Raw genomic sequence first — 25,251 nt, 5'->3', positions numbered from 1 at the left:
GACGAGCGTGTGCAGGCGTGACGTCATCCGCGATCCCTTGAGACCGGATAAATGACAAAAGATGCGATTCTTCCCATCTCATCGCCTTTCCTCTCCCCTGTTTCAGAGGACAGTGTCGAGGCAGAGGCAGCAATGACTGAGAATCTGTCTGTTGGCTTCCCTGATGCCCCCGCAGACCCTCCACCCCTGTTCCTCAGAGCTCAGGGCCCCCAGGGAGAGTTGGCTCCTGCTGACGCCTCTCTGTCACAACACTGACAAGCCATGGTGGCCATTCTCTAACACAACCCAGAGGTGACAGAGCAGTGAAGAAGCCCCCTGACCTCAGCGCCACTCACTCTGTCAGAGAGCTGTCAGTCTCAGGGCCCCAACATCGCCGGAAGGGATTCACATTAATGGGTTAATGTGGTGATACACAACACACACCAGGCACAAAGAAAATGAGTGCACGGGGAAGGCAACACACCGCGCTCGCCCACGCATCCATAAGCACACACACACAAAGACCTTGTCACTCAAGCAAACAGGGTATGTGATCTGACACAAGATGGAGGGTGCTTATGTAACACTTGATTTTTTTCAAAGGTGTAATTGGATGTCTGTTTGGGTCGGGTGGAAGAGGCTCTTGGCAGTGGCAATATCAAAGCTGACATTCATCAAAGTCTGCCAAAATAACTAACACGATGTTATTTCTGGATGGGAAAAAAAAAATCAGAAAAAATAAGACTTGATATTCATTTATTTTACATGAAAATAACATATGTTGCAACGTTTCTGAGAAAATCTATATCTGGTAATATAGGTACTGTAACTTCACCCAAAGTTTCATTTTAAATACTGCTTACTATCCGTGTTAAATGCAGACAAGGAAGAAAAACGACTATATTTTCTTCACATTATAATTCCCGAAAAATAAATTGCTTTCAGAGGGAAAAAGCACATTAATTCAAAAAGACACATTAATTCAAAATAGATGCAAATTCATGTTTCGAAAAAAGTGGTTGTCTTCACAAAAAAAAAAAGAAAAAAATGAGATAGATGATGGATGTGACACAAGCTCACATCTGAACATCACATTTCCTTCATCCAGTTCGAATTCTAGGCAGCACCTTGTACAAATGGTCATCTCTCCACTTTTGAGAGCAGAGCGTAGTGCACTTGGTGTCTTGCATAAGCACACCTTAATCAAGGGTTCAACAGCCTGAGGCAGCCAGAGATACAGTCTGTAACATGACTTCTAGTGTATACCAGATGTAAACACACATACTAAGGCCCCATGTTTAACACTTAAACTTCATTCACCATATAAAGTTGCAAAAAAATGCACAAACATGGAGATAAAAAAAAACAAAAAAAAACACAACCAATACAAATTAACTGTTGAACTTAATATGCACCACAGCCCATCAACTCACACTATTAGCGATAAATGGCTGTTTAAATGTAGTATAGCAAAGAAATGCCCTGTTTTTGCTGCTTGAATATTCATTTTTTTCATGTAACCGTTTAAGTGAAACAAGAAAACTAAGGCAGCATGAAGTCATTAACTGATGTGGAGAAATTCAACTGTTCAGTGTTAAAGTAGAAGGCATTCTAGGACAACACAGTATTTTGTCGTCTAACTACTAAATATCAGGTATTTGGGTCAGGATAAGGGCGGCATATCAGCCATGTAATCAACTCATTCTCCTGTTCAACTTTATCCCTTAGTGGTTTATTTCTATTTATTATAGGCAATCCAATTGTGTAGGTCGCCCTATTTGAACATGATATCATAACCATTCTTAACTCCACAAATACAAACAGAGTGGAACGGGAGCAGTCAAAGCCCATCCTTTCTTCTTCTTAACCCACACCCAAGTTCACGTCGAAACATTCAAGGAGAATGTGCTGTATTCGACACACTCTTAATGTAAACACATACACATTTTTCATGAATCCCAGATTTAGTGCAGGAATGTTATGCATGCATCCTTGTTGTTTGTGCGTACACACTAGGCCGCTGGAGTCGGTGCAGATCAAGGCAGTGGTCGTTTTTCCGTCTGTAGTGTTTCATGGTGGTTTCCCAGGAAGTGAATCATAAGGCTTTGTAGTGTGGCCAATCATTTGAACTGACCAGGAATGTAGAATCATGAGGTTCTTGGCAGTTGTGCATCCCCACCTTTCCAGGTACGATGTTTAGAGTTCCTCAAAGAAGGCCACCCTGGACTTGGTGCTCTGTAGTGTCAGCTGTGGAGGAGATAACGAAAGATCTGATAAGGTTGTTTATCTGTGGCGGAGGTAAACAAGAACAGAATATACTGCAGCAAGCAAAATAGGTAACCGAATGGAAATCCTCACTGGAGTCATTGACATCATCAGCTACCCTTACCCCCAGCCTTTCTGCCACATACAATACTTCTGTGTATTTCCAATGCAAGCACCATGACCTTAAACATCTGACTGAGACACACCAGCAAAATGAAGATGATGTGTGGATGGTCAACACAGCTTGCAGGGTAAAAAAGAAACCAAATTTTAGTAATTCAGCTTCGGTACGCATGCATGAAACCCCCGAGCAGCTTGGATGGGTCTCTGAGGAGCTGGTTGTACTTCAAGTTTCCCTAGAATCATGGGCTCTTTCTTGAGAGCCTGCTCTTGTGCCAAGATTAAGGAGTGTCTATTATCTATTCCATGTTCATACTGTTGTATTATTGCACATTGTGAGAAAGGAAACAAATAATAGATGCGTATAAAATGCCTGAACTGAAATACACATACATCAGCTACTTACTCTGAACGACGAGTTACAGCAGTCCCTTGGTGCTTTTCTAACTGTTTTGAAGTAGGCGGCACTTGGTTGGAAGATGATTCTAACCATGTTTTTCAACTCTGATTGTTGCTTGAATGAATAATCGATGTTAAAGAGATATACTTGAGAATTTAAGTTGAGAAGAATTTGAGTATAAGTACAAGTATAATAAACAAAAATCCACTTTCAGTGCTTCATATTTTCATGTGATATTAAATGATTCTTGGAGAATTGTCCATCGATTGGTCGGGATGATTGTTGGCATTTGTAGGCTTCGAAGCAGCACCAGAGTTTATTTCAGTTAGTCTCTCCTAAATTGCACCTTAGATGTACAGGCATGCATATTTAATCCAGTCATGCTTCTGATGAATAGCACATTCCAGCAAAACACGTGATTTGATTTGTTTCCCTTGACTAATCAAATGACTATGTGATCGTGAGGAGAGGATAATTGAAGAGTCTGCACACTTACGTGTGTTTACTAAAAACATACCTGCTCCCCCAAGGTTATTCTGCTTGTAATGAATATACTGATGGTATGTGAAGGCATGCAGCGCTGTTAATACATCTTATAATGAAAGAAAAAGCAGGTTCGATTAGAGTTTGAAACTTTCCCTGATGGACAAAGAAAGCTGTAGGTTTTCAAGAGTCTCTGCTACTGCAAAGACAATCAAACATACAGGGAGTGCCAAGATCAATGCCAGTCAGAGAAAGTACTGTTAATTGTTTTTCTCTCCAGGTTTAAATGAGCTGCTGATGGATTAATCCAGACCACTGGCTGTGCTGTAACCCCTTCAGCACAGCTAACTTTTATCTCATCTAACACTTCATAAGCGAGCACTACTTAAACTGGCTGGGCAAACTTTTCCTCTGTCCAACATCTGTCGGGTTAAGGCAATTAAAGTGGCTGCCAAAGTAAATATTAGACCGGGGGTGGGGAGGACAGTTTGGGAGATCCAGGTTATTTCTGAGGAATGCGTAGATAGAGGGACTTAAGCAAATCCACACTGAGAATGTGTGGGAGAGGGATGGATTTGCAGCATGATGGTTATGGATTTAAACTTCCATTGTCCCTGCTGACAGGCAGCCTGAACTACATGTGTGAGCCCTCGCCCTTTTTTTATTTATTCATTTTTTGTTCACACAAAGATCACACAATACTGCCAAAACGAAACCTTGTTAATGCCGGCTTTGCTTTTTATAGCACGCCGGTGTTTCACAAGCAAAAGAGGAGTGATGTGTAACATGAAAGCATCTGCATCTAGTATGATGTTTTACATGTGTGTCCGTCAGTGCTTTCTAAACACTGACAATGGCATAACATGGCAATAACAACACATTTACTGTTATCTGGCGTTTGATCTAATCTTCTGCTCAGACCGTAAGGAGCACCCAGACATTTGCGGTTGCTGTTCTTCTTTTAGTTAGCTGCTAACTGCTGCTAGCTGCTTTTTTAATCGCCCAATTGTGGATCGCACAAATAGGTTGGTTCCTACCTCCACAGACCCCCCATGGTGAGCACTGACTCAAGATCAGATCAAGAACTCTTTATTCAATGTTCCAGATACAGGATTAATGTTGTGAATGATATTAAATGAAGGTATTTCCTGAAAATAAATCCTTCTGTCTGTTGTTTCAATATGCACAATAAGGGTAACCACAATGGTTGACCTCCTTTATATGTAACACAGTCTGAGGATTTTTGTTATCTTTGGCTGTCCATCCAGAGTGAAACTTCACACAGAATCACTGCAGCTCTTATGTTGTGATTTGGTTGTTGAGAATAAGCTCTCCTGTCGGGCCCAATGCTAACAGAGCAGAACCTGGGGTCTGGTAGATGTGCAAAGGCGCTGGGCTGTGTTAAGGGGCCATTCATTAATCATCCTGAGGGGAGAAGGAGTCTGGATGGAGAAAGCTGTGCCCGGAGATGCAGCTGGTCCTGATGCTTCTGGCTCAGAGATCTGTCACTCCACATTCCCTCTGCTCTTCTTTCCCCACCGTATCCCCCTCATCCTGTCCTCCTTCAGTCGCCAACTTCATAGCGCATTCTTAGCACTTCTCCGTGGCTCAGCCTCCCACAAACTCCTTATCCTAGGAACATTTCTGGTTAACTTCATCCTCCCCTAAACTTCTTGCCTCTTTAGGCTAAGCTGATTTAGCTTCCTCACTCTCGACTCCTCATCCCTTCTCCCTGCAAAGCCATGTGCCCCCGCCCCCTCCCCCGATAACAAGATGAATGCCGACCGCCTCTGGTTCAATTAAACCAACACTTTTAACTTAGCTCCTTTTCCCCCACTGCATGCCAGAGGTGCCCCCATCCATCCAAATGACTAATCACCAAGCAAAAATCAATTAGCGCTCCCTTAACAAGTGTATTTTACACTGGCAGACAAAAAAGGAGGAGGGGTAGGCTTTTTTGTGACACAATGTGCTGAGAAAATAGCTAAAATTTTCATTTGATACTTTCATTAAAATTACAGGGAGATACTGGAGTGTGAAGATAAAGGACAATGAGTCTAATCTGCCAGTTCATCAGAGGACAGTGAAAATACATTCTATATTTTTATAACACTTCCTTTGCCTCTGACCAATCAATTTAGGAATATCCCTCAAGCTGAAGGAGTCCGTCACTTTTTTTGTCAAGACTTGCAATATCCACACCAGGCAATTTCTGTAAGTAAGATGAAACCGCTTTTCTTACAGATGGAGTCGACATAAAATGCATACAAAAACACAGATTCCCCTTCAGGTTCTAATCTATGATTTTCTTCAAAAATACACTTAAGACCGGTAATCACTGTGCACTTTTAGACGTGATAGTAGAAAAGGAGTGATTGCTCCACCTCCCCCAGCAGACTCCATCAAAGAAGAAACTTGAGGCTGAAAAATGAACCCCGGGCCAAGTGGAGACCGCTGCTATTAAGTGATGCTCTGTGAATCAATACCCCGCCTTGAAATAATATGATGGTTACGCGTGGGTGTTGTATGAGGGAGGACTATCAATTTTATTTGAGACAGTTATCCTTGGAAGATGATATAAGATCAGTATTAAGAACACATTTACATTTCACCAGCTCATGCCTCCTGCTGATCGGACAGCTGTTGAATAGCGAAGAAGAAACTTGTAAATGCAGCCAAGATGCATTGGATAGACACGGGTGTGTTTTTCTCCCTCTGAAGATGATCTAAAAGGCATCTACACACACAGACCACGAGATAGAGACAATTTGCAAAGAAATGATACAGTGCGATTCAGAGCGGATTTGATATAACTCAGTTGTGATCGGTATTCGATATATTTACTTTGTTTTTCAAAATAAAAGTGTGACGTGAATTAATGTTGATGAAGGTTCTCAGTCATTCAGGTCATGGTAATCCTAAATGCTGTATTCGTAGGCAACTATACTGAAACAAGTCCAGTTGCCTACGATACAGCACTTAGACTTAAATTGATCAATTGCTTTCTCAACTTTTATCTCAAATACTGAATCAGAAATACATCCAGAAATTCTGTTTTCTGCTCCACCAACAGTAAACATGGCTTGGACAATGGTACAATTTCATTTCATTGTTCAGAATTTAGTATTTGATTGGTGGTAATTGAGAAGTTTGAGCACATGACCCTCTAAATAAAAACCGTTTTGCCTTCAATCAAAAGGAATTGAGGCAAGTTGCATAGCTGCTAACACAAGTTCCTTACTCCTCTTGCTAACTTTATTCAAACATGACTTTCTTATACAAGTATTCTGAGGTTTGCATAATTTATGGTACCCTTTATGTTTCTGAAGACAGCAAATCTAACGTAAAGAAATTCGGGTAGCATTATACAGAGTGGATGCGATATTTCTTTCAGTGTTTTGATGTTGTGGATGGATTTAGTTAGGTTTGTGTTCAGGGAGTGAAGCAATCTAACAGAGGAGAGACGGGTTGCACACATGCTGGAGGAGTGTAAAAAGAGAGAAAGAGTTGCTTGTAAAAAACGTTTTTTGACAGCTGCCACGTTTATTTTTTTATTTCAGCAGAATTTGGGTCGGGTCTGTGTTTGTATATTGATGTAGTCGAATATCTGGCTCTTGGATTGGTTTTCTGATATGTAGCAGTTAGTGTTTACAGATGGATTTCTCAAATCACCTAGAAGAGTAGATGTAATCAGATTTCTGTTCGGCAACAAAGGACCTATTGACAAATTTTGTGCATGTGTACAAGATGCTAAAATAACTACAAATGCTTGACTGTGTGTACACAAGTGTGAATAGATGAGGCTTGCATGCACAGTGTATTTTGGAGGAACGCATGAAGAGTATTTTGTGGCATGTGTTATAATGTATGTTATGCAAGCAGCTGAGCTGGTAGATACCTTTTTAAAGTTGCTGTGCTTGCTGGTCCCCTGCTCGGTGTTCTGGTTGTGAATGATGTCTAGAGGAGTCTCCCTCTCCTTCAGCTTTAGACTTTCAATCTCCGTCTTCAGCTCATTGAGCTGCTCCTGCAGGTGCTTGCTCTTCTCCATGTACTCTACCCTGAACATAATCAAAGTGCATGTTAGAAGACAGTTTATTGGATTTCCCTTTCAGCACTTTTTCTTGAGACGAACCTTAACTTTGTTGAACAGTTTGGTTCCTTATTTTACTCCTCTAAATAAGGGCAGACTGAGAGATATAACCGTTATTGATAACTCCAAATAGCATACTATTAAATAATACTCTTACCCAATTATTTGAGGATTTGCCAACATCAATAAAACTAGTCACTTTTGAAATGAACTCATGCAAAGGCCTCCTCCAAGACAGCAATAAAAATTAAACACTAACATATTTTTATTAAAATAAAAAATAAAAACATGCCAAAGAATGTGTTTCTTTGCAAGCTTTGATCAAAGGAACTTATGAGAAATGTACAATTACATGGGCTGATGGGTTGGTTAATGCTGTAGGAATTGTAATTCTAGAAACCTTAAATGAGCTGTATACAATTAACTAAAATAGTAGGTTTGTGAAAGATAAGTTTTTCCAAAATAAAAAAAAAAAAAGTGGGGAACACTTTCCATATTCTGGGAAAAATATCACTGGTCAACTTTTTTATACATATACAACTGATTCTATTATTTATGCAAACCTGAACTCCATTGCAGTCTGTCTTCAAGTATTATGAGCAGTTGCCCACCAATTCTGAACCTGTAACCTCTCTGCTCAATGGCTTTTATTTTAAAAACCTAATACCTAATTACAGGACAACAAAGACCTGAGTAATTTATTCCACTGCACAGCCAGGGTCATACTTGTCTCAACGTAATTTCTCCTGTCTGCAATCACTGACACCAAGAGCTAGAGAAACAAAATGCTTGAATGCTGCCTGTGACATCAGTGACAGGTATTGCTAGGGGTCAATTACTTACCTGAACTCCTGAATCAAAATGTGCATATTAAAAAGTGACGGTGTTCCTCCAAGTATAATCCTGCACTGTGTTGGTCTTTATACGTTTTCAGTGCATTTAAAATTATTCCATATAGATATTCATCAGTTTACAAATCCCTTCGGCTGATTCAAAATTAAATCACTACAATTAGGCTCAACCAAATAACCAAAAAGGGTCAAATGCTTGCTTGCTGAGCCCAGAAATATTAAGCAGCATCAGCAGAGTTGGGACATGGCCACTCACTTCTCCTTCTCGATCTCCATGGAGAGGCGTTTCATGTCGGTATCTTTAAAGTCAAAGCTGAGGTTTTCCCTGCTGAAGCTCAGGTCGGGAGGCATGCTGTCAGATGGCAGTCCAGGGGACTAGGAAAGAAGATGGAAGGAGAGGTTAGAGCAACGACAAAGATGTAGACCAGCTGACAGGGAAAAACAGAAAATGGGGCAGAATAAAGGGTAAAATAAATATACGAAGTTGAAGGTGACATTATAAATAGGCAATAGGAAGAATGCATGAAAAAGATGTGAGCAAGTATGACACAATGTAGATATAAGGAACACAGGAGAAAGGGAAAAAAAGATTACTACATTGATGGTCACAGACCATGAACACGTGTGTGTATATATATATATATGATTTTAGATCCTGATCGAATGTCTAAAATGCATTGGCCACATGCACCTCAGGCATCGGCTGGAGATGAAGTGGACCTAATACACAATATAAATGTAAATCCATTGGTTGGCATGCGAATCCAAACTATATGGTGGATACAGTCAAAATAAATTCAGTCTGGACGCGCACAGAGGGCAATCTGACCAAGGCAGGCAGAAATGGGAATGGAAAATCATGTGTACTTGCGTGTGTGTGTGTGTTTGTAGACTTTTCACTTAATAACTAATGTGCTACAGTAGCAACATGTCTTTTGTATGTATGTGCATCAGTGTATGTGTGTGTGTGTGTGTGTGTTGAGGCTCTTCATTCATAAGCTTACAAGCGATTCGTTCTCTATCGATGGCTAGCATCTTGGTATGTATCTGTGTGTGCATGTGTGTGTGAACATGAGTGTGAGCAGATGAATGTGTACTGTGTGGGTTTTTATCATGTTGGAGGCTCTTGCGTAGGCTGCCTCATGTGCTGCCTGTTCTTATGCAAGTATCTCCCGTTCAGTTTGGCTTTGCGAAGCTACATTTGCGTGTGTGTGTGTGCATGCGTGAGCATATGTGTGTGCTATTAGCAGTCAATCTAAAACTATATGTTCGTGGTCATTTCCATTCCAATAGTAGGAGCTGATACTATCAGTAGGAACAGACAGTATTTTTCTGTGGGGTGTACAGTTGGAATACATCCATGTACTGCTTAATACTTGTATTAAGTATATTTGTTTAATGGAATGTTTAATTTGTATGTTACTTTTACCTGTTTACAATATTGATTTACTTTCGATTAATCCATTTATCTTTGTCTTTAAAAAATAAAAGAAATGCCCATCATAATTTACCAGAGGCCAAAGTGGTGTCCTGATTGCTCACTTCATCAGACCAATAAATAAAAACAAAAACGAGAAAGTAAGATTATTTTCTTAATGTTGCTCATATTTATTGATGTTTTTTGGGCAATTAAAAAATGTATCCAGGGACTATGGATGAAAAATAAATGATTAAAAAATTAACAGAATTTCCATCAATTTACTTCCTGTCATAGACTAATTGCTGTGTACCATGTATACATTTTAAGTATGTGTGTGTATGTTCCAGGCTTGTTACCGTATAGAGAGCCCTGCTGGTGATCTCCAGCAGCTTGTGCTTTGCCCTTCGCTCTGACTCCTTGGCCTCCTGCAGGTCCTGTTTCAGCTGGTCAGCCTCCTTGGCCCTGAGGGACGAACAGACAGAAAGACGCAGTTAATGCTTTAATTCACCTCCCAGTCCTTCAAAGGAAACAGAATTATCTAAATTGAATCCAAAATTATCTTACATAATCGGTACGTCGGTACCCGGCGAACCAGGAATGTCACTTTGTTATTATGCAGGTGATCAATGGATCACCCCAGCGGACAATAATTTCAGACTCCATTATGCCACCATCGAGTTTGCACACAGAGGTGTAAGAACGTTATATGCAGGTGATTACATTTCTTTTGACTGTGTTCCTGAACACTCAGCAGTTCCCCGTTGATGTGGGGGAGCTATGTGCCTCAAGGGTTTGAGTGGACGTAGTCATTTACATGTTGAGTGCCATGGGTTTAAATTTCTCTGGTGCGGAAAGTGCTTATCCAGAAATTGCAGTTACTGGCAAGTGGTTAATGGTGTCCATTTGAAATGATTGCCTAATAAATTGTGAAGTAGAGGCACTGAAGTGGTATTCTTAGTATCTATGTATGCTGTTTTATTGTGAAAATTATTTAAGTTCTTTGCTGCAATAAACTGGCATCTATCAAGCTGTACAGAGTGCTGATCATGATCACTCATCTCCTTATCCACCTGACCTCTAAAGAAATAAAAGAGTCAACAGCTATTATAACTACTTGATGTGAACTAGCGTGTATAAAAAAGAAAATGAAAAAATTGATTCTGATTAACACACAGATCGCAAAGTCATATTCAGCACCATGGAGCTTCAATGTGTTGTAAAAGCGTTTGATAGGGTCTGTCACCATCAGTCGATACTACTGCTTACAATTAACCAACACAAATGAACTGCTGCATCCCAGACCTAGGAGGAGGGCTGCAGAACAAAAGCTTCCTCCCTTTTTCCTTCTGAGTGCGGCTGTGTAGCTGTGCCTGCACGACTACCTGCTTTTCAGCTGCAGTTCAAGAACAAAGCCTTTAAAATTAAATGATTTTAAACAAGTTAGAAGTTCTTGTTCTTTGATCCGGCAATTTAAATGCATGCTGTGTTACTAAGCTCAATGCTCAGAGCATATCGACTTACTTCTCTGCTGCTGAGCAAACTGAAGTGCAACGGTGTGTCTGTGCACCTTGACATTAAACAGTATAGTAACTTGAAAACATTTTGGGAGGCTCATGTGTTGATGAGGTTATTTAGGAACTGTGCTTTGATGCCCCTGTAAGACAGCTTCCTCAGTATGGGGTATTCACATTACAAAGGGGAAGAAAACAAACTCTTGGAAAGTAAGAAAGATGTCGGAATAAGTTATTTAAGGATCTAAAAAGTGGCACATGTTGTGCATGTGAGTGTGTGTGAGACCGAGACTTTGGGTATGAGTGAGACGGTGTTGACAGAGACAAAGCCACATAGAGGACAGAGCTGGATCAAAATCATATTCATTGCAGTAAGGGCAGATTCACACTCTTTGTTCATCCACACAGGCCTCCTTCCTCCTTCCCCTACCTCCTTTCCGACTCCTCAGCCATCTTGAGGGCCAGCATCTCTGCCTCCAGCATCTTCTGCTCCATGAGCCGGCGCTCCTCCTGGCCACGGATGGCAGTCACTTTGATGCGCTGCATCTCCGTCTCAGCCTCAGCAGCTTTCTGGGCCAGCAGCTTGGCCTCCTCCTCTGCGATCTGGGCCTTTTCAGCCAGCAGGTCCGCCGTCTGCTCCGAACGCAGCTGGAGAGGAGGAGAAGGAGGAGGAGGAGGAGGAAGAGGAAGGGCAAACACAAGAAGTAGAAAATGGTAGAGGAGATGGGAAAATGGAGCAAAGAAAGAGAGATGTTGAGAGAAAAAGTGGACAGAAGGAGGAAGTGAGATGTAGAGGGACGGATGTGCATGAATACAGAATAAGCGAGGCGACAGTGAGAGACAATAACGGGGAAGAACAACATAAAACAGCATATAAAATGACAAAAAACTGGGAGAAGGTGAAGTGAAGAATGTGACAAAGCCAACAAAATGGTGGATTTCAGGTTAATCTACCCAATCTTACCAGTGCCTCGTTGGCCATATGAGCCTCATCTTGCAGCTGGATCAACCTCCTCTCCAGCTCGTCCCTGGCTCTCTCTGCCTCCTCTCGCAGCTGCTTCTCCCTCTGCAGGCGCTGCCTCTCTACCTGAACACACGAGTAGAGTTTGGATGAGAAAAAGAGGATATGGTGGGAAATATGGTCAATGAATGAAAGAAACAGGATAAACAATAGATGGAATATGGATGAACATCCTATGGACAAATGGATCTGATAGAAGAAAATGATTTAAGGCAACTGAATGGATAAGTAGCAGCAGAAAATGGTCTATCTTGCTGTGTCCAACTCCTAATATTGGCATATCAGTAGTGGAAACATTTGAGTGGAAACTTGGCTGACAACTTTTGACAACTTTTTTTGTTTTGCCAATGTCAGTACCTGTTTTCTGGCTCTCTCCTCTCTGGCCTGAGCCTTCATCTGCTGCACTTCAAGCGAATCCACCCGCCGCCGCCGCATGAATAGGTCATGGTTCCCTATACACAGCTGGAGGATCTGCACAAGAGAAACAAAACCGAGAATGGTTGCTACTTGCCATGATGGGTCAAAACAGTAGGTACATCCCAAATTTCTCATTCCCCAACCACTTCCAGCATGTTTCTTCACTTTCACTTAGAAAAAGTTGTTATGTCTGTGGCTAGTAAATATTGTCTTTCTGCCAGCCACTTCAACAGTCTTGAATCCATCATTTTGACTTGTTTTTCAATCTCAGCTGAACTCACCAACTTGTTGACTCTTAGCCGCGAGGAGTTGAACTTGAAAACATTGGTTTTCTTGTCCAGAGGTTTGATGGTAAACTAAAGAATGAGGAAAGGAACACCAGATTTGATTAAACCACAAAAGAAAAATACATCTGTCAGGGGAGGCAATAACCTGGAAATCTATATTACAATACTGACAAGGATATTTTCCGATACTGACCAACAATTTAGCAAAGGTATGAAGAATTAAACGAAAAATAATAAAAACTACAGTTTAAAGCAGTAAACATGAGATAAAAACTTATGTTAAAACACAGAGCTAAATTTCTTACTTTAGAATTCTTATTTGCTCTCAAACAATATGGATACCTGAAACTTGAAGCATAACACACAATATGATTCCCCTCAAATTCAATAAAGCACCATTTTAGTACCAACCCTCTGACTACTGTCCTTCTAAACTTTAAAATGAAGTATAACCCCAATTCCAAAAAAGTTGAGACGCTGTGAATAACATAAAATACAATTGTGATAATTTGCTTATTGTTTTACATTTACTCAATTAAAGTCAACACAAAGAAAATATAAAATAATTCAAAATATATATGTTTTATTTATGTTTTACACAGCGTCCCAACTTTCTGGGAATTGAGGTTTCCCAACAGTAGATTCTCCCACCTCCTTGTCGCTGTAGGAGATGTTGCGGATCTCATTCCAAGGGAAGGAGCACTTGGGTGTCAGCCTGTTGTCGGGCTCGTAGATGTGCAGACCCAGGGCGTCCACTCCCAGAAGAAGATCGGTTCCCTTTTTATTCTAAAGCGCATTGGGAGAGTAAACAAAGCTTTTCTTTCTAGCTGTCTGTTCAGGGACACCAGCTAGCAGCTGTGGGAACACCCCTGCAGCCAACATTCATTTTTACCTGCTTCACACAGAAGTGGCATTGTGGTGGCTCTGCTTGCCAAAACCATTTGTTCAGGCTGAGCTGAACAATGCCAGTTGAGGGGTTTTATATGCAGTCTGGGCTTGTTTACTTGAAAAGTAATGCTACAGTGAATTACTTAAGCTGAGGTTGACTTGTTGGTGGCATTTTAAAAATGTCCCAGGCTTTAGGAGAGTGTGTTGATCAAGGCCAGAGTCACCTCAAGTGACATTCTGTTTGTTATAGGAGTTGTTACAGGTTATTTTTTGCTATGCTATGAACATACAAATATGTTTTAAATTTGTTCAACAGCCAAATAATAGACTCAACTAAGGGACAATTTAGAACAAGAGAGCCAGACTGCCGGTCCCCAACTTCATTTCATAACACCACAGTGAAATTGACACGCCTGCTAATCTCTCACATTGGCTTACTTTGTAAAGATATAGCAAAGCGGCATTGGCTCACCCTGATTAAAAAGTAATTGACGCCATACATGTCCAGGTCCTGAGCTATTTTTAAATACTCCATCTCAGCTTCATCCCTGGTTCAAAGGCAGACGGAGAGGGAAAGAGATTGAGAGGGATCCAAGGGAATGGAGAAGAGAGGGAGGGAAGGGTGGGAGGTGCAGAAGTGGAGAGAAAAACGAGATCAGACCTTGTTTTCCTCAGCTTTTGTGTGTAGCATCTGTCATGTTGTGTGATCTATAAAAACTCTGCCACAGAGCTCTTCCGAGGGTGAATACACAAGCACAGTACTGACACAAAACACACTGATAATTCGCTAACAGGCTTTAGAGGTCACGCTTGATGGAAAAGGAAACTTATTCTGATGCCTCCAAGACTCTAAATACTTTGAGGAAGAGGAAACAAATGCATCAAACTCTTCTCTTCCCCTTTGCAGCCTGGTTGGAAGATCTGTTGTGATTTCAGGGTCAACTCAGCAAAAAAGTACATTAGCATACTTTGATGGCTGAGGAAAAATCAGGGCATGCTTCCGCCTAAACTTTTAATAACTTGCTGTTTGATATGGGTGGTTGGGAAATTGATGATTTAAGCTTCATTAAAGTTTTAACAGGCAAGAGAGCATTGTGCCAAGTAAACAAAATCTAATCTAGGTTGGATGCAGAGTACATTCTGACTTCAGAGTGGGTCAAATTTAAATGTTAATGCTTGATTAATGCTGTGGAAGAGTAAAGCATTTTCTTTTCAAAAAGAAAATAAAGATGCACATGGAAAGTCAGGCAGTTAACTTTGATTTTGTGCTAACATCAGTTTTTCAGGAATCGATTTCTTATCTAGTTTGAAAAGAACATGAGCCAAAATAAAGAAGAAATAAACTTTTAACTGTATGTGGCTGGACATCAAATCTTGATACTGTTCGCTGAGTATATTCATCGATATAATGGAGAATAAAAAAATGTCAAGTACCAAGGCCCAACACAGAATTAACTAGTCAGATTTGCTAACATTTGCTAATTTCCACTAAATGCAAAGTACAGCTGAGGCTGATGGGATTGCCATTAGTTCTGTAGGTATGTGGTCATTAACCAAAGCATGGGGGAAATTAAATTCTTGTCCCGGGAAAGTCTGGGATCACCAAAGTCATTACAATTCATCTTAAATGAATCCTGCATGAATGGCGATAAAGAATTCCATGGCAATCCATCTAATAGCTACTGAGACATTTCTCTTTAAGTCACAAATCTAATCCTTGTGATGGCACAGGAGGAAAAGTCAGTGGATCACCAAAGTCTCCAGGATATACAGACGGGCGAAAAATTAAAGAAAAAAATAATATGAGTGTCTTGGCAACCACATGCCACCAGAAGAGCTTCAGTGCTCCTTGGCACTGACTGAGGTGTCTATAACTCTACTGGAGGGATAGATGGCCATTCTTTCAAAAGATATTCCCTCATTTGGTGTTTTTATAGTGGTGGTGAAGAGTGCTATCGGACACATCGACGCAAAATCTCTCATAGGTGTTCAACTGGGGTTCAGTCTGATGACTGTCAAGGCCACAGCATATGATTCACATCATTTTCATACTCATAAATTCTTTTAATAACCCCCCATGCTGCATGGATGGAAGCAGGAGACCACTCCCATCAGGATAGAAACATTTCACCATAGGATAAATGCTTTTCCTTTAATTTGTCATTCGTCTGTATATTCAAGAAACCATGAATGTATGTACCAAATGTCATGATAATCAATCTTACAATATACCAAAATCCAGGTGCTATATTGGCGCTACAGTAGCATCAAAACAAGCTAAGCGGTGCCAAGCTGTAGTCCCATCAGAAGACCAGTGACCTCCCTCCTGTGCCCCCACTACACTGCATCACTTACTAAACAATTGAAATGCTAAAGGTGTGAGGACCACCATCTCCCCACACTCTCCGCTGGGGTTCAAAGGGTTATTGATCAGCACCGGTGACTCAATTACTACTTTTTACAAGTGCTGAGGTTTGCTGGCTTTTAGCACTCACTTTCCAGCCCAGAACTCCCCACCCACGGGAGTTTTAAGACTCTCCACATCCCTCACAGTTACACCCTATCCACTTTTAACTTAGCTCAGCTTAGTGGTGGCGCAAAGTGCAACATCAAAACGACTGACTTTCATTCTCGTGTCTTTTTAGATTTATGAAAGCAATTACAGCAATGTAATTCTTATATTGCAGCTCACTAAATGATCCTCTTTTGAAAAATAGCTACATGAATTGTGCGTCTCTTGTGAAAAGATATGTAATTACACCTAATTGATGAGTTACAGGCTGTGGTAAGCTGTGGTGTTGGTGCATTTTCCTGGCCAAAAACAGATGTTAAAAGGTTTATCCAATGGACTCATTAATGCTACTTTAAAAAACTTCCCTGCAAAAACAACTTTAATGTGGCTCTTTTTGCCTCTCTCCACCAAAATGGACTTCAGCTTTGCATAAAACATTTCTTGCGGAACCAATTTTTTAAGCACACCCTATGTGAACTTGAAACTGAAATTTGCTGATGACAGTGGATCTTCACAGTGGTACAGTTCAATGCAGCAGTTTTTTACCTCGTCCTGCCCCTGTGCTCCGCATAACACGCTGTGATCCTCTCCTCCCACATTTCTGCAGTCATCTGGTACAAGTTAATCACCTGAAATGGAGAAATATCCGTGAATGTACTGAGAAAATACAGTACACGCTGAAATGCCTCATATCACAGTGCAGATACGGGCCCAGTTAAGAGGAATATGTAAACATCTTCCCTCATGAATGGCAATGAATGACAATAAAGCCTCGTTCTTAAGTAAACCCAGGGGTCACTCACCCTCTTTGGCAGCAGTTCCTCCTCAGCTAGGAAGCCAGGTTTGTGGACATTGGGGTCGTAGTCTCCGTACTGTAAAATAGAGCAAAAGTGCCAAGAGGATTAAAATCACTCCAGACTAATGGCTGATATTCACCTTCCCTCCAATAACAGACTGGACTATTCCTCTCCTGGGAGCTGTTCATGATGAAACTACAGCGCCTGTATGAAAAGGGTGTCTTGGAGAATGAATGGAGGCTGGTCTGCCATCGGGTCATTAACGTGCACCGCACACCCACTGGCCCAGTTGTTGGAAGACGGTGTAAATGATGCTATTAGAGATATCTCTGAGAGAACCGAGGCTGATCACTTATCATCACAGAGCGGGGATACAAATTATATCATGCATGTTTGGAGAGAGATATGGATGGATTAGGCATGACTGAGTGGCGGTGGGGAATTTCCTCTGGGCCGCTGTAAAACTGGTGGAAGGACATGAATTATACATGTAGCTACAGATTAAAAAGTGGGCTATGACTGTAGATTCATCCAACTAGGTTAAATGGAGTGTGTGTGTATTGCTGTATGTGCTGTGCAGGTTCTTCTAATACAGTTGCACCTTTCCTCGGCAGTGTGATTATTGTTATTTTGTTGTTTAATTATTGGTTTAAATTACTAGAGGTAATTGAGGTAGGCAATCGTTGTATATTTACAGCCCTTTCACATTTTTCCACAGTACTGTTGGAGCACTGAGGTCGTCCAGAGACACATTTGTGTCAAAATTAGACAAATGTACAAATAGAGAAGCTGAGATCTACTCTTTAGAGCTCACTCAAAATATAAAACAGAACCTGATGGCCCTTTATTGATTATGTGGATAAACTATCCTTCCAAGGAGTTTAAGGTCATATGTTTCTACATGAGTTGATGCTCAGACCAGATTCTAATCTGTAAATGTGTTTTCTCTTCTCAGTGCATCCATTTCCTGCACTTTACAGCTTTTTTTTGCTTATTTGTTTATTATTGCAGTTAATGATAATGCTATCTTGCCATATTGTATGAGAAATGAATAAATAAAGTGTTAAAAAATATTAGACAAATGTCAAATCTAGCTTTTCACATTTTAGGCCTAACTGCAAATTTCCCACCCAAATTTGGTTCAAACTGTGTGTATGAGATTCACAGGACATCCTCACAAATCTACATACTTTTTGGTGAATTTTTTGAGTATGAATGGTATCCTTGGTTCAAAGAAATGGTTTTTAGAAGAAGCAATCTTGTCTTTGACACCAAAAAGTGGTACCTTATCCTCTTGTCATGGCTTTCTATATCTACAACTATTGGCCTCTTTGCTTGTACCTCAGTGGAAAATAGGTGGTCTAAAAAGACTCATTCCCTGTGACATTACCACTGAGGTTTAACACAGATTAGAAAATAAAAGAGAAAAGAAAAAAACTCTCTGCTGTTGCTCAGGTGTCATTGTAAATGTACTCAAAATATCACTGTGGTGTCTCCAAAACAAGAAAACACCACAACCAAAAAATTGTCTCAGAAATGGAAAAAAGGAATGGACTGCAAACAAAACCACATATTTTGCTGTTACATGACGTTGGGTATTGAGGAAAATACATCTTTAAGTGGTTAAACAGTGACGAGATCACAAATGTAATTTAAAGCACATCGGTTGTTGTACTTTTGCACACAACAAATTAGCAACTTTTGACCACTCATGTGGCTTTAATAAACTAATTCTATATCTGTGTTGTTTTGTTGTGTAGTGTTACTTTTATTATGTCGATTAATTGGATTTCATTTTTGTGCAGACCAGTCTATAAACAGTACTTAACAGACCTGAATTTAATAAGCTCACCACACAGACGAGAACAGCAGCGCAGTGGCCAACAGAGTGGAGAAGCCGAGGGCCATTTAATTAGATCCTTTCCCTTCAATTTCAAAGCTTCCACTCCCAGAGTTCCTCACCTGTTTGTTTGTTACTGCTTCATAATTGATAATAAATAGACTTATAGAGGTATTGTGGAACCAACTGAGGTTTAGCTCAGGTAGAGACAGAGTGGCATTTTGACAGTGACAGTGCTCCCAGATGCTTTCTGATTACACATTTATCTTCTATCTATTATTTCAGACAACCCCAAAGTGACAGCAATGGCTGTGTCAATATTTTCACTCGACTATTATCAACAGCTGCACCACAGTGACCACTGACTAACAGATACCAGTATATTGTGTTTAATAGAGCCTGTTTCTAAAATTAGGAAATGTATTTCTCACAGTCCAGTCAGTCTGAAGAAAATCCATTTTCAGTACAGTTGTGAGAAAGGTTTCTCATATCTAGCCATGGAACACATTCTCACCAATGAAGGGCATTATTGTTGTGTAACAGGCAAAATTAGACTTTTTCTGGCAAGCTTTGGTTAGGCTACTAACCATGCAACATGGAAGGCTACATACAAAAACTAAGGCTTTGCAAATTGCGCAAAGTGTCTGGGTTCAGATGTGTTTTAAGTGTCTCAGTAAATATTGAATGGAATGCCATGAAATTTGGTACAGGCATTCATGAAGTGTAACCTTGTTTTTCCCCAGCCATCAGATCAAAGTTGCCCAATGCTGAACTACCTACAAAACTAATGACATTCCTATCAGCCTCAGCTGTTCTTAATTTACAGTTAATGTAAGAACAGATAACATCATTAAACAACAAGAACAAAAAAATCACCTGTTTTTATACAGACACTTTTTATACAGACACACCGCCAGTCTCACCAGCTGGCGGTGAAATTGGCTGTTTTTGCTAATTTTCTCTTCATTTCTGTGTCTCATTGTCTCTTGTGCCAATGCTGGCTCACCTAAGCTGATATGGACAAAAACATTATCACAGTTGAGTCAGGCGAGTGAGGCGGGATTTACATCAAGGCAAAGCCGACAAATTCCACTGAGTATTAAATAACATACTTTGTGGTCCAGATTGAAACTGAGAAGTGTAACTCTATTAAGGCTCACATGCTGTGAGGTAAGGTAACAGGTAACACCTGTAAAACTCAGTGAGTCCCACCTTTGTCATCCATGCCTATTAGCTTGTCATAACCCTTCCCACTTAGCCTGACACGCATCACCCCTGAGGGTGAGGGTGCTGACCTCACTCCCTACTCAACTGCCCTGCCAGAGTGACTCCCTCTGCATTTTTTCCAGAGCAACTGTTTCTTGATATTCCCTTTCGACATCTCCTTGTACCGCTGCACCCACTCAGAATACAAAGCAGGAGGTACTGAAACCTCTGCAGAGCCACAGAGGCTGAGCATAGAAAAATACCCTCAGAAAAGTTAGTATGACTCTTAAATCTGATGAATTAGAACATTTTATGTATTATCAAAGGATTTTTCTCACATGTTGGGAATTTTGTTGATTTACTTTAAACCAGTGCAGGCTGTGATTAATATTAAACTCTTGAGGAAACTTGAGGATTGTCACCTTGGGATCCTACTGTATGTGTATGTATCTGTGTTTAAGTTCCCAGGCACAGAGGCGAAATAATTATAAAGAAGTCAGTCCGAGCATTTGTGTGCACACAAATTCCTCCACTATTCCTAACTTCTATTATCCCCTCCATTCATGCACTCTGTAACTCATACAAGGTAATGGTCGCTTTTATGGCTTCCGACTGTGTTTGTAATGAATAATACGCCACTTCTTCCTCCGACTAGAAACAGATTACACACAGATTCTGTGTGCAACTGTCTGTATCTTAACAGAGCTGTGATTCACATTATTTAGAAAAAAAATCCTCTTTTAAATATTAATGCCTACTTGGAATACGCCTTTACTTTCTCCTTATTGCCATCTTCAGGCTGGCTTAATCATGATTTAAGATAAGCAAAAGTACCAAAGTGTATCCCACTGTGTGATATACTCAACTTCACGGGCTATACTGTGGTTCTGCACAAAAACAACTCATGACTAGAAAAGGAGAAGGAAAAGGTTTGCCAAAAACCTCTCAGCAGCTGCACTGCTAAACAAGTACCTGTCTCCTTTTTGAAAACGCCAATTTACTCACATTGGCTCTAATCGAAGCGGACTGCTGATTAAATGAAAACAGATTGTGGCCACATATTTTTTTGCTGTTTCCAGATCGAGGGTGCTGACAGCGATGAGAACAAGTCTCGAGCTCATTTGCTGATTTTTCTTTATCCACACAGGCTCTTTTAACCTAGGCCATTTAAATTGGCATGGGAAAGGAGAGTCTCTGAGGGCTCCTGGCCAAATCTTTGAGGTAGAGCTCCAGCCTCACCAGACCCTGTCCGCCTGTCAAAAAGCTGCACCTCACTCTCCCTATCTTTTTCAAGGGGATTTCAGAGAGATGGGATCCTTCAACCAAAACGACTCAGATCGCCTGAGGTTTATTAAGGGAGCTTTTTCCTGTGGAGTGATTTCCATGGACTCCAGGTAACTTATTTGATCCTGAACCAATAAATCAATGGAGGTGTTTATACTGTACAGCATCTTGCATACAGAGTAATGGATTTTATAGAGCTCAACGTATGCTTAATTGAATGCTGAATAATGAAAGTACAAACAATGTAAACAGACAAACTAATACATAAGAGGTCAATCATTCAATGCATGCAAATAGGACCCAGGTGCATTTTATGGCGAATTAGAAGGCGGACTGATTGAGAGCTTCGTCACATGGTTCAATGACAATCACCTCAAGCTCAATATTAGCAAAACCAACAATCTTGTGGTGGACTACCAGACAAACAGGAGGCCACCTTTCCTGGTTGTCATCTAGAGATAGGACGTGAAGACGTTTAACACATACAAGGACCGAATCAAGGGGTGCAAATCAAGAACAACACTGAAGTCCTCTTCAGGAAGGGACAGAACAGACTTCCTGAGGAGACTCAATTAGTTCAACAGGCTCCTGGTGATCTTCTATCAGTCTGTAGTGGATAGCACTCTGTTCTTTGTGGTGGTGTGGTGAGGTGAGGCATCAAGGCTTGGGTCAACAGTCTCAACAAGCTGTGAATTAGGGCCAGTTATGTGATCAAGTTGTAACTTGAGGAGTGGAAGGGACAAATCGAATCCATCTTGGATAACCCTTCTCATCCTCTCTACAATGGGGTTGGCAGCTCGTAGTAGAGAAAAGGATGAAGAACAAAATCAAAGCCATCTTGGATATCCTCTTACACCCTCTTGTGGCAATTCATTCAGCCCCCAGATCATCCCATCCAGGTTTAAAACAGAGGGCTTCAGGTGCTCATTTGTGCCCACTGCTATCAAATTGTGCAACAGCAGTGGAGTGGGTTTAACGAAAAAGCTATGTCAAAATAAGCGGCCACTTTTTTGAGGGATCTCCATTCATACTTCTCTGCCACTACTTTGCTCATGTCAACATACACACTTCCACGCCTACCCACACATCTTTACCAATTATATAAGCATTCACCTCAGGGGTTATTGTGTTTGGAGGCATTCCTTAACTGGCCCCTTTCAATACATAAGAGCGGGAGAACTACTCTATGCTTCTTCTTCTGAAGCTAATTTCAGCCACTTCTATCTGCAGTTTTCTTCTTTCAGACATTATTCAGAGATTATGAACTTGTGTTACATATATGAACTTGTCCATTTACCAAAACGGTTTGGTACAATGCAAGCACAGCTGAGTATAACTTTATAACTTTATCAGTGGCAAGAAGCACAGACATATGATGAAAGATGTCCTGAGGCCACCGAACTGAACACTCTCCACTATTTGGCTGCACCTTTAATTAAATGGGATTGTGGCATTTTATTTATGAGGTTTTCTGCCGTCTGCAGACCTGCTGGGAGGATGCTACAACAGGCAGGCTGCTCGGCTTTAGCAGTGATGGCTTTTCTGCAATTTCAAACTGTTGCTTAAAAAGCAACTTCCAGAGAACCTGAGCTCCTGTGTTTTACATCAAAGGCATTTCATGCAAGGCCTCCGAAGCGCTCCATGAAATGGTAAAGGAAATTTAAAAATCAATACCAAAACTAGCTGAATTTAGGTGTAATGTGTTCTCTTCTGGTCCCTATCAGGGCTCAGACGGCAGAGCTCTGGGTCAATTGTAGATGATTTATGTCTTTTCTTTTGGAAAACAGATAAGAGAAGAATACATTCACAAAGCTCCCTCGTAATAAAACATGCAGTCTCCCTGCATTGTTCTAGGAGAGAAGAAAAGAGAGCAACACTATAGCAATATATTTTTCAGATGATAAACAAACAAATGAAATGCATGAAATGTCCTCGAAATGAATTACAGGATCTAAAAAGAATTGTTTATCCCGATTTTTTGAATAGACAGCCACAAAGAAATCACGAGGAAAGAAGGAGGTTAATCCAGTTGAGGACAGTTCCAGATGTACGTATTCCCTCAATCCCTCAGTCAGTTCAAATAATGATATAACAATCTTTTCTCTGGGTCTGAACTGCTTTTCTTTAAAACTGTTGCATTCTTTAAGGCAGTTACAGAAAGCACCCTGTTGTAATGAATGATTTACAGCTGTTAGCTCCTCATCAGAAAAATCTTTCAAAAAGTAAGCTTGAGGAGGAGAAGAAATTTCCATGTGGTCATGCAAATTTTAAAGTAGAAGTGAATAAACTATTAAAGAATACAGACAACTGAATTTACTATCTTCCTTGAAAGTAACTGGGAATAAAATCCTAAGTTACAAAAAGGAGCACTAACCTTGGCATGGACGGCATAGGAGGCCAGCAGCACGGAGGCCTCGGGTGGACAGTGAATCTCCTCCTCGAGGATCTTCTTCTTCACCTAAGGAGTTACCAAATATTATCAGCTGTGTGCATATCTGTCTGAATAGCAAAGCTTTCTTCATTCCATCTTTCTAACACAAAAGAGAGCCATGTAGGTAATGTATGGTCTATGCCATTTAGGAGTTTGTTAGAGAAGCTTGTCACTGTCGTATGTACAAACAGCAATGAAGTTTACATCAGGACATTTGTTCTTCCACTCAGTTTGAGTATTACATCTCCTTTATATTGATTTCCATGAGAGGAGTGAAATGATTCTTGTGAGATGAAGGACCTGAATCAGATTGACAGGTGATCTTGACTCAGACACAATGACAAAAGACTTGATTCCTTAGAGAGAAGAGTGACAGCACTGGGTGAAACACAACTTTCTGACAACTGTGCTTTTGACAGCCAGAACTTTCTTCCTTTAATTCCACTTTGACAAATGCGGGAACAGTACAGTCAAAGCACAGTGCTCATGTACCACTCTTCAGTAGCCACAAAATAAAGTAATCATATCTGCAAAAATGGGTGAATAAACTTCAAACTACTACTGCCACAGTACAGTGGTACTTGCACTTTTTAGATAAGTCTGGATGCAGGGAAAACTGTGCCAAATAAATATTGTAGGACTTATGTATCATAGCCCCATGGGGACCTATTAGACACCAAGCCAGCAACTATGTAGCCTAGCCAACATTATTTCATTCTATCATTAAAGTTCTCAGCTTGCTAGTCAGCAGACCATAATAACATGACAGACATGTCCAAGTAAAGCTCCCAATGACACAGTTAGAGTAGAGCGCCACCCTACGTGTGTGAACTCACTCCAGTAAGTAAGAGGCACAAATTCAAGGTTTAGGTCTCCAATTCATAGAAGAGTGTTGACTTAACTGTCATGGATTACAGTCATAACAGGAATTCCTCAAATGGGTGACAATCCCCTTTAACAAGCTCCCTGTAGTTTAAATTGCTGTGTCTCACCAGGTGTCACTACCTGAGCTCCTTCACCTGTCAACTTAATTGAATCACAAACTGGCGTGACTACGTATAGAGCACAACACCAGATTGTAAGGAGTTATATAAGTATGCAATTTAATGCTTTAAACCCTGTCATTTGCAGAGTCATGCTGTCTTCTCTTGTTTTGAACTAACAAAGGTGTGGAGCCAGAGGTGACAGCCCGAAATCGTGACAAGCGCTAAGAGGCTGAGGCTGCAATCTGGTTTACAAATGAGACTATGTTGTTGCTAAGATTACAGGGCCGAGGTGACGGAGATGTGCATGTTGTCTGTTTGTGTAAGTGGTCTAAAGTGTGTGACGGGTGTGTGTGTGTTTGTATCCGGGTCGGTGATCATTTCTGATAAGCACTAATCCAGCTGTCATGCCTGTGACACTATCTGAACGGAGGCCTGCTCCTGACATTATGGGAATTAATGAGAG

General features: G+C 40.7%; 1 protein-coding gene across 1 annotated transcript in view; it reads right to left on the bottom strand.

Moving 5' to 3' along the window:
* Positions 1 to 718: 718 nt before the first annotated feature.
* The window catches only part of nf2a (NF2, moesin-ezrin-radixin like (MERLIN) tumor suppressor a), a 28,616-nt gene continuing 4,083 nt past the window's right edge, over positions 719 to 25,251 (bottom strand). Inside the window, exons 4-16 of the mRNA XM_073466534.1 lie at positions 23,746 to 23,829; positions 17,048 to 17,116; positions 16,791 to 16,873; positions 14,205 to 14,280; positions 13,496 to 13,630; positions 12,839 to 12,913; positions 12,498 to 12,611; positions 12,084 to 12,206; positions 11,550 to 11,767; positions 9,965 to 10,070; positions 8,445 to 8,563; positions 7,146 to 7,305; positions 719 to 2,226 (exon numbers count right to left, since the gene is read on the bottom strand). Of these exons, the coding sequence (XP_073322635.1) occupies positions 2,176 to 2,226; positions 7,146 to 7,305; positions 8,445 to 8,563; positions 9,965 to 10,070; positions 11,550 to 11,767; positions 12,084 to 12,206; positions 12,498 to 12,611; positions 12,839 to 12,913; positions 13,496 to 13,630; positions 14,205 to 14,280; positions 16,791 to 16,873; positions 17,048 to 17,116; positions 23,746 to 23,829 (1,413 nt within the window). The 3' untranslated portion in view covers positions 719 to 2,175. The remainder of the gene's footprint in view (positions 2,227 to 7,145; positions 7,306 to 8,444; positions 8,564 to 9,964; positions 10,071 to 11,549; positions 11,768 to 12,083; positions 12,207 to 12,497; positions 12,612 to 12,838; positions 12,914 to 13,495; positions 13,631 to 14,204; positions 14,281 to 16,790; positions 16,874 to 17,047; positions 17,117 to 23,745; positions 23,830 to 25,251) is intronic.

The sequence above is a fragment of the Pagrus major genome, chromosome 5, assembly GCF_040436345.1.
Source record: "Pagrus major chromosome 5, Pma_NU_1.0".
In the NCBI taxonomy this organism is placed as follows: Eukaryota; Metazoa; Chordata; class Actinopteri; order Spariformes; family Sparidae; genus Pagrus; species Pagrus major.
Note: the sequence above shows the minus strand (reverse complement) of the source record. Positions and strands in the feature narration are given on the sequence as shown.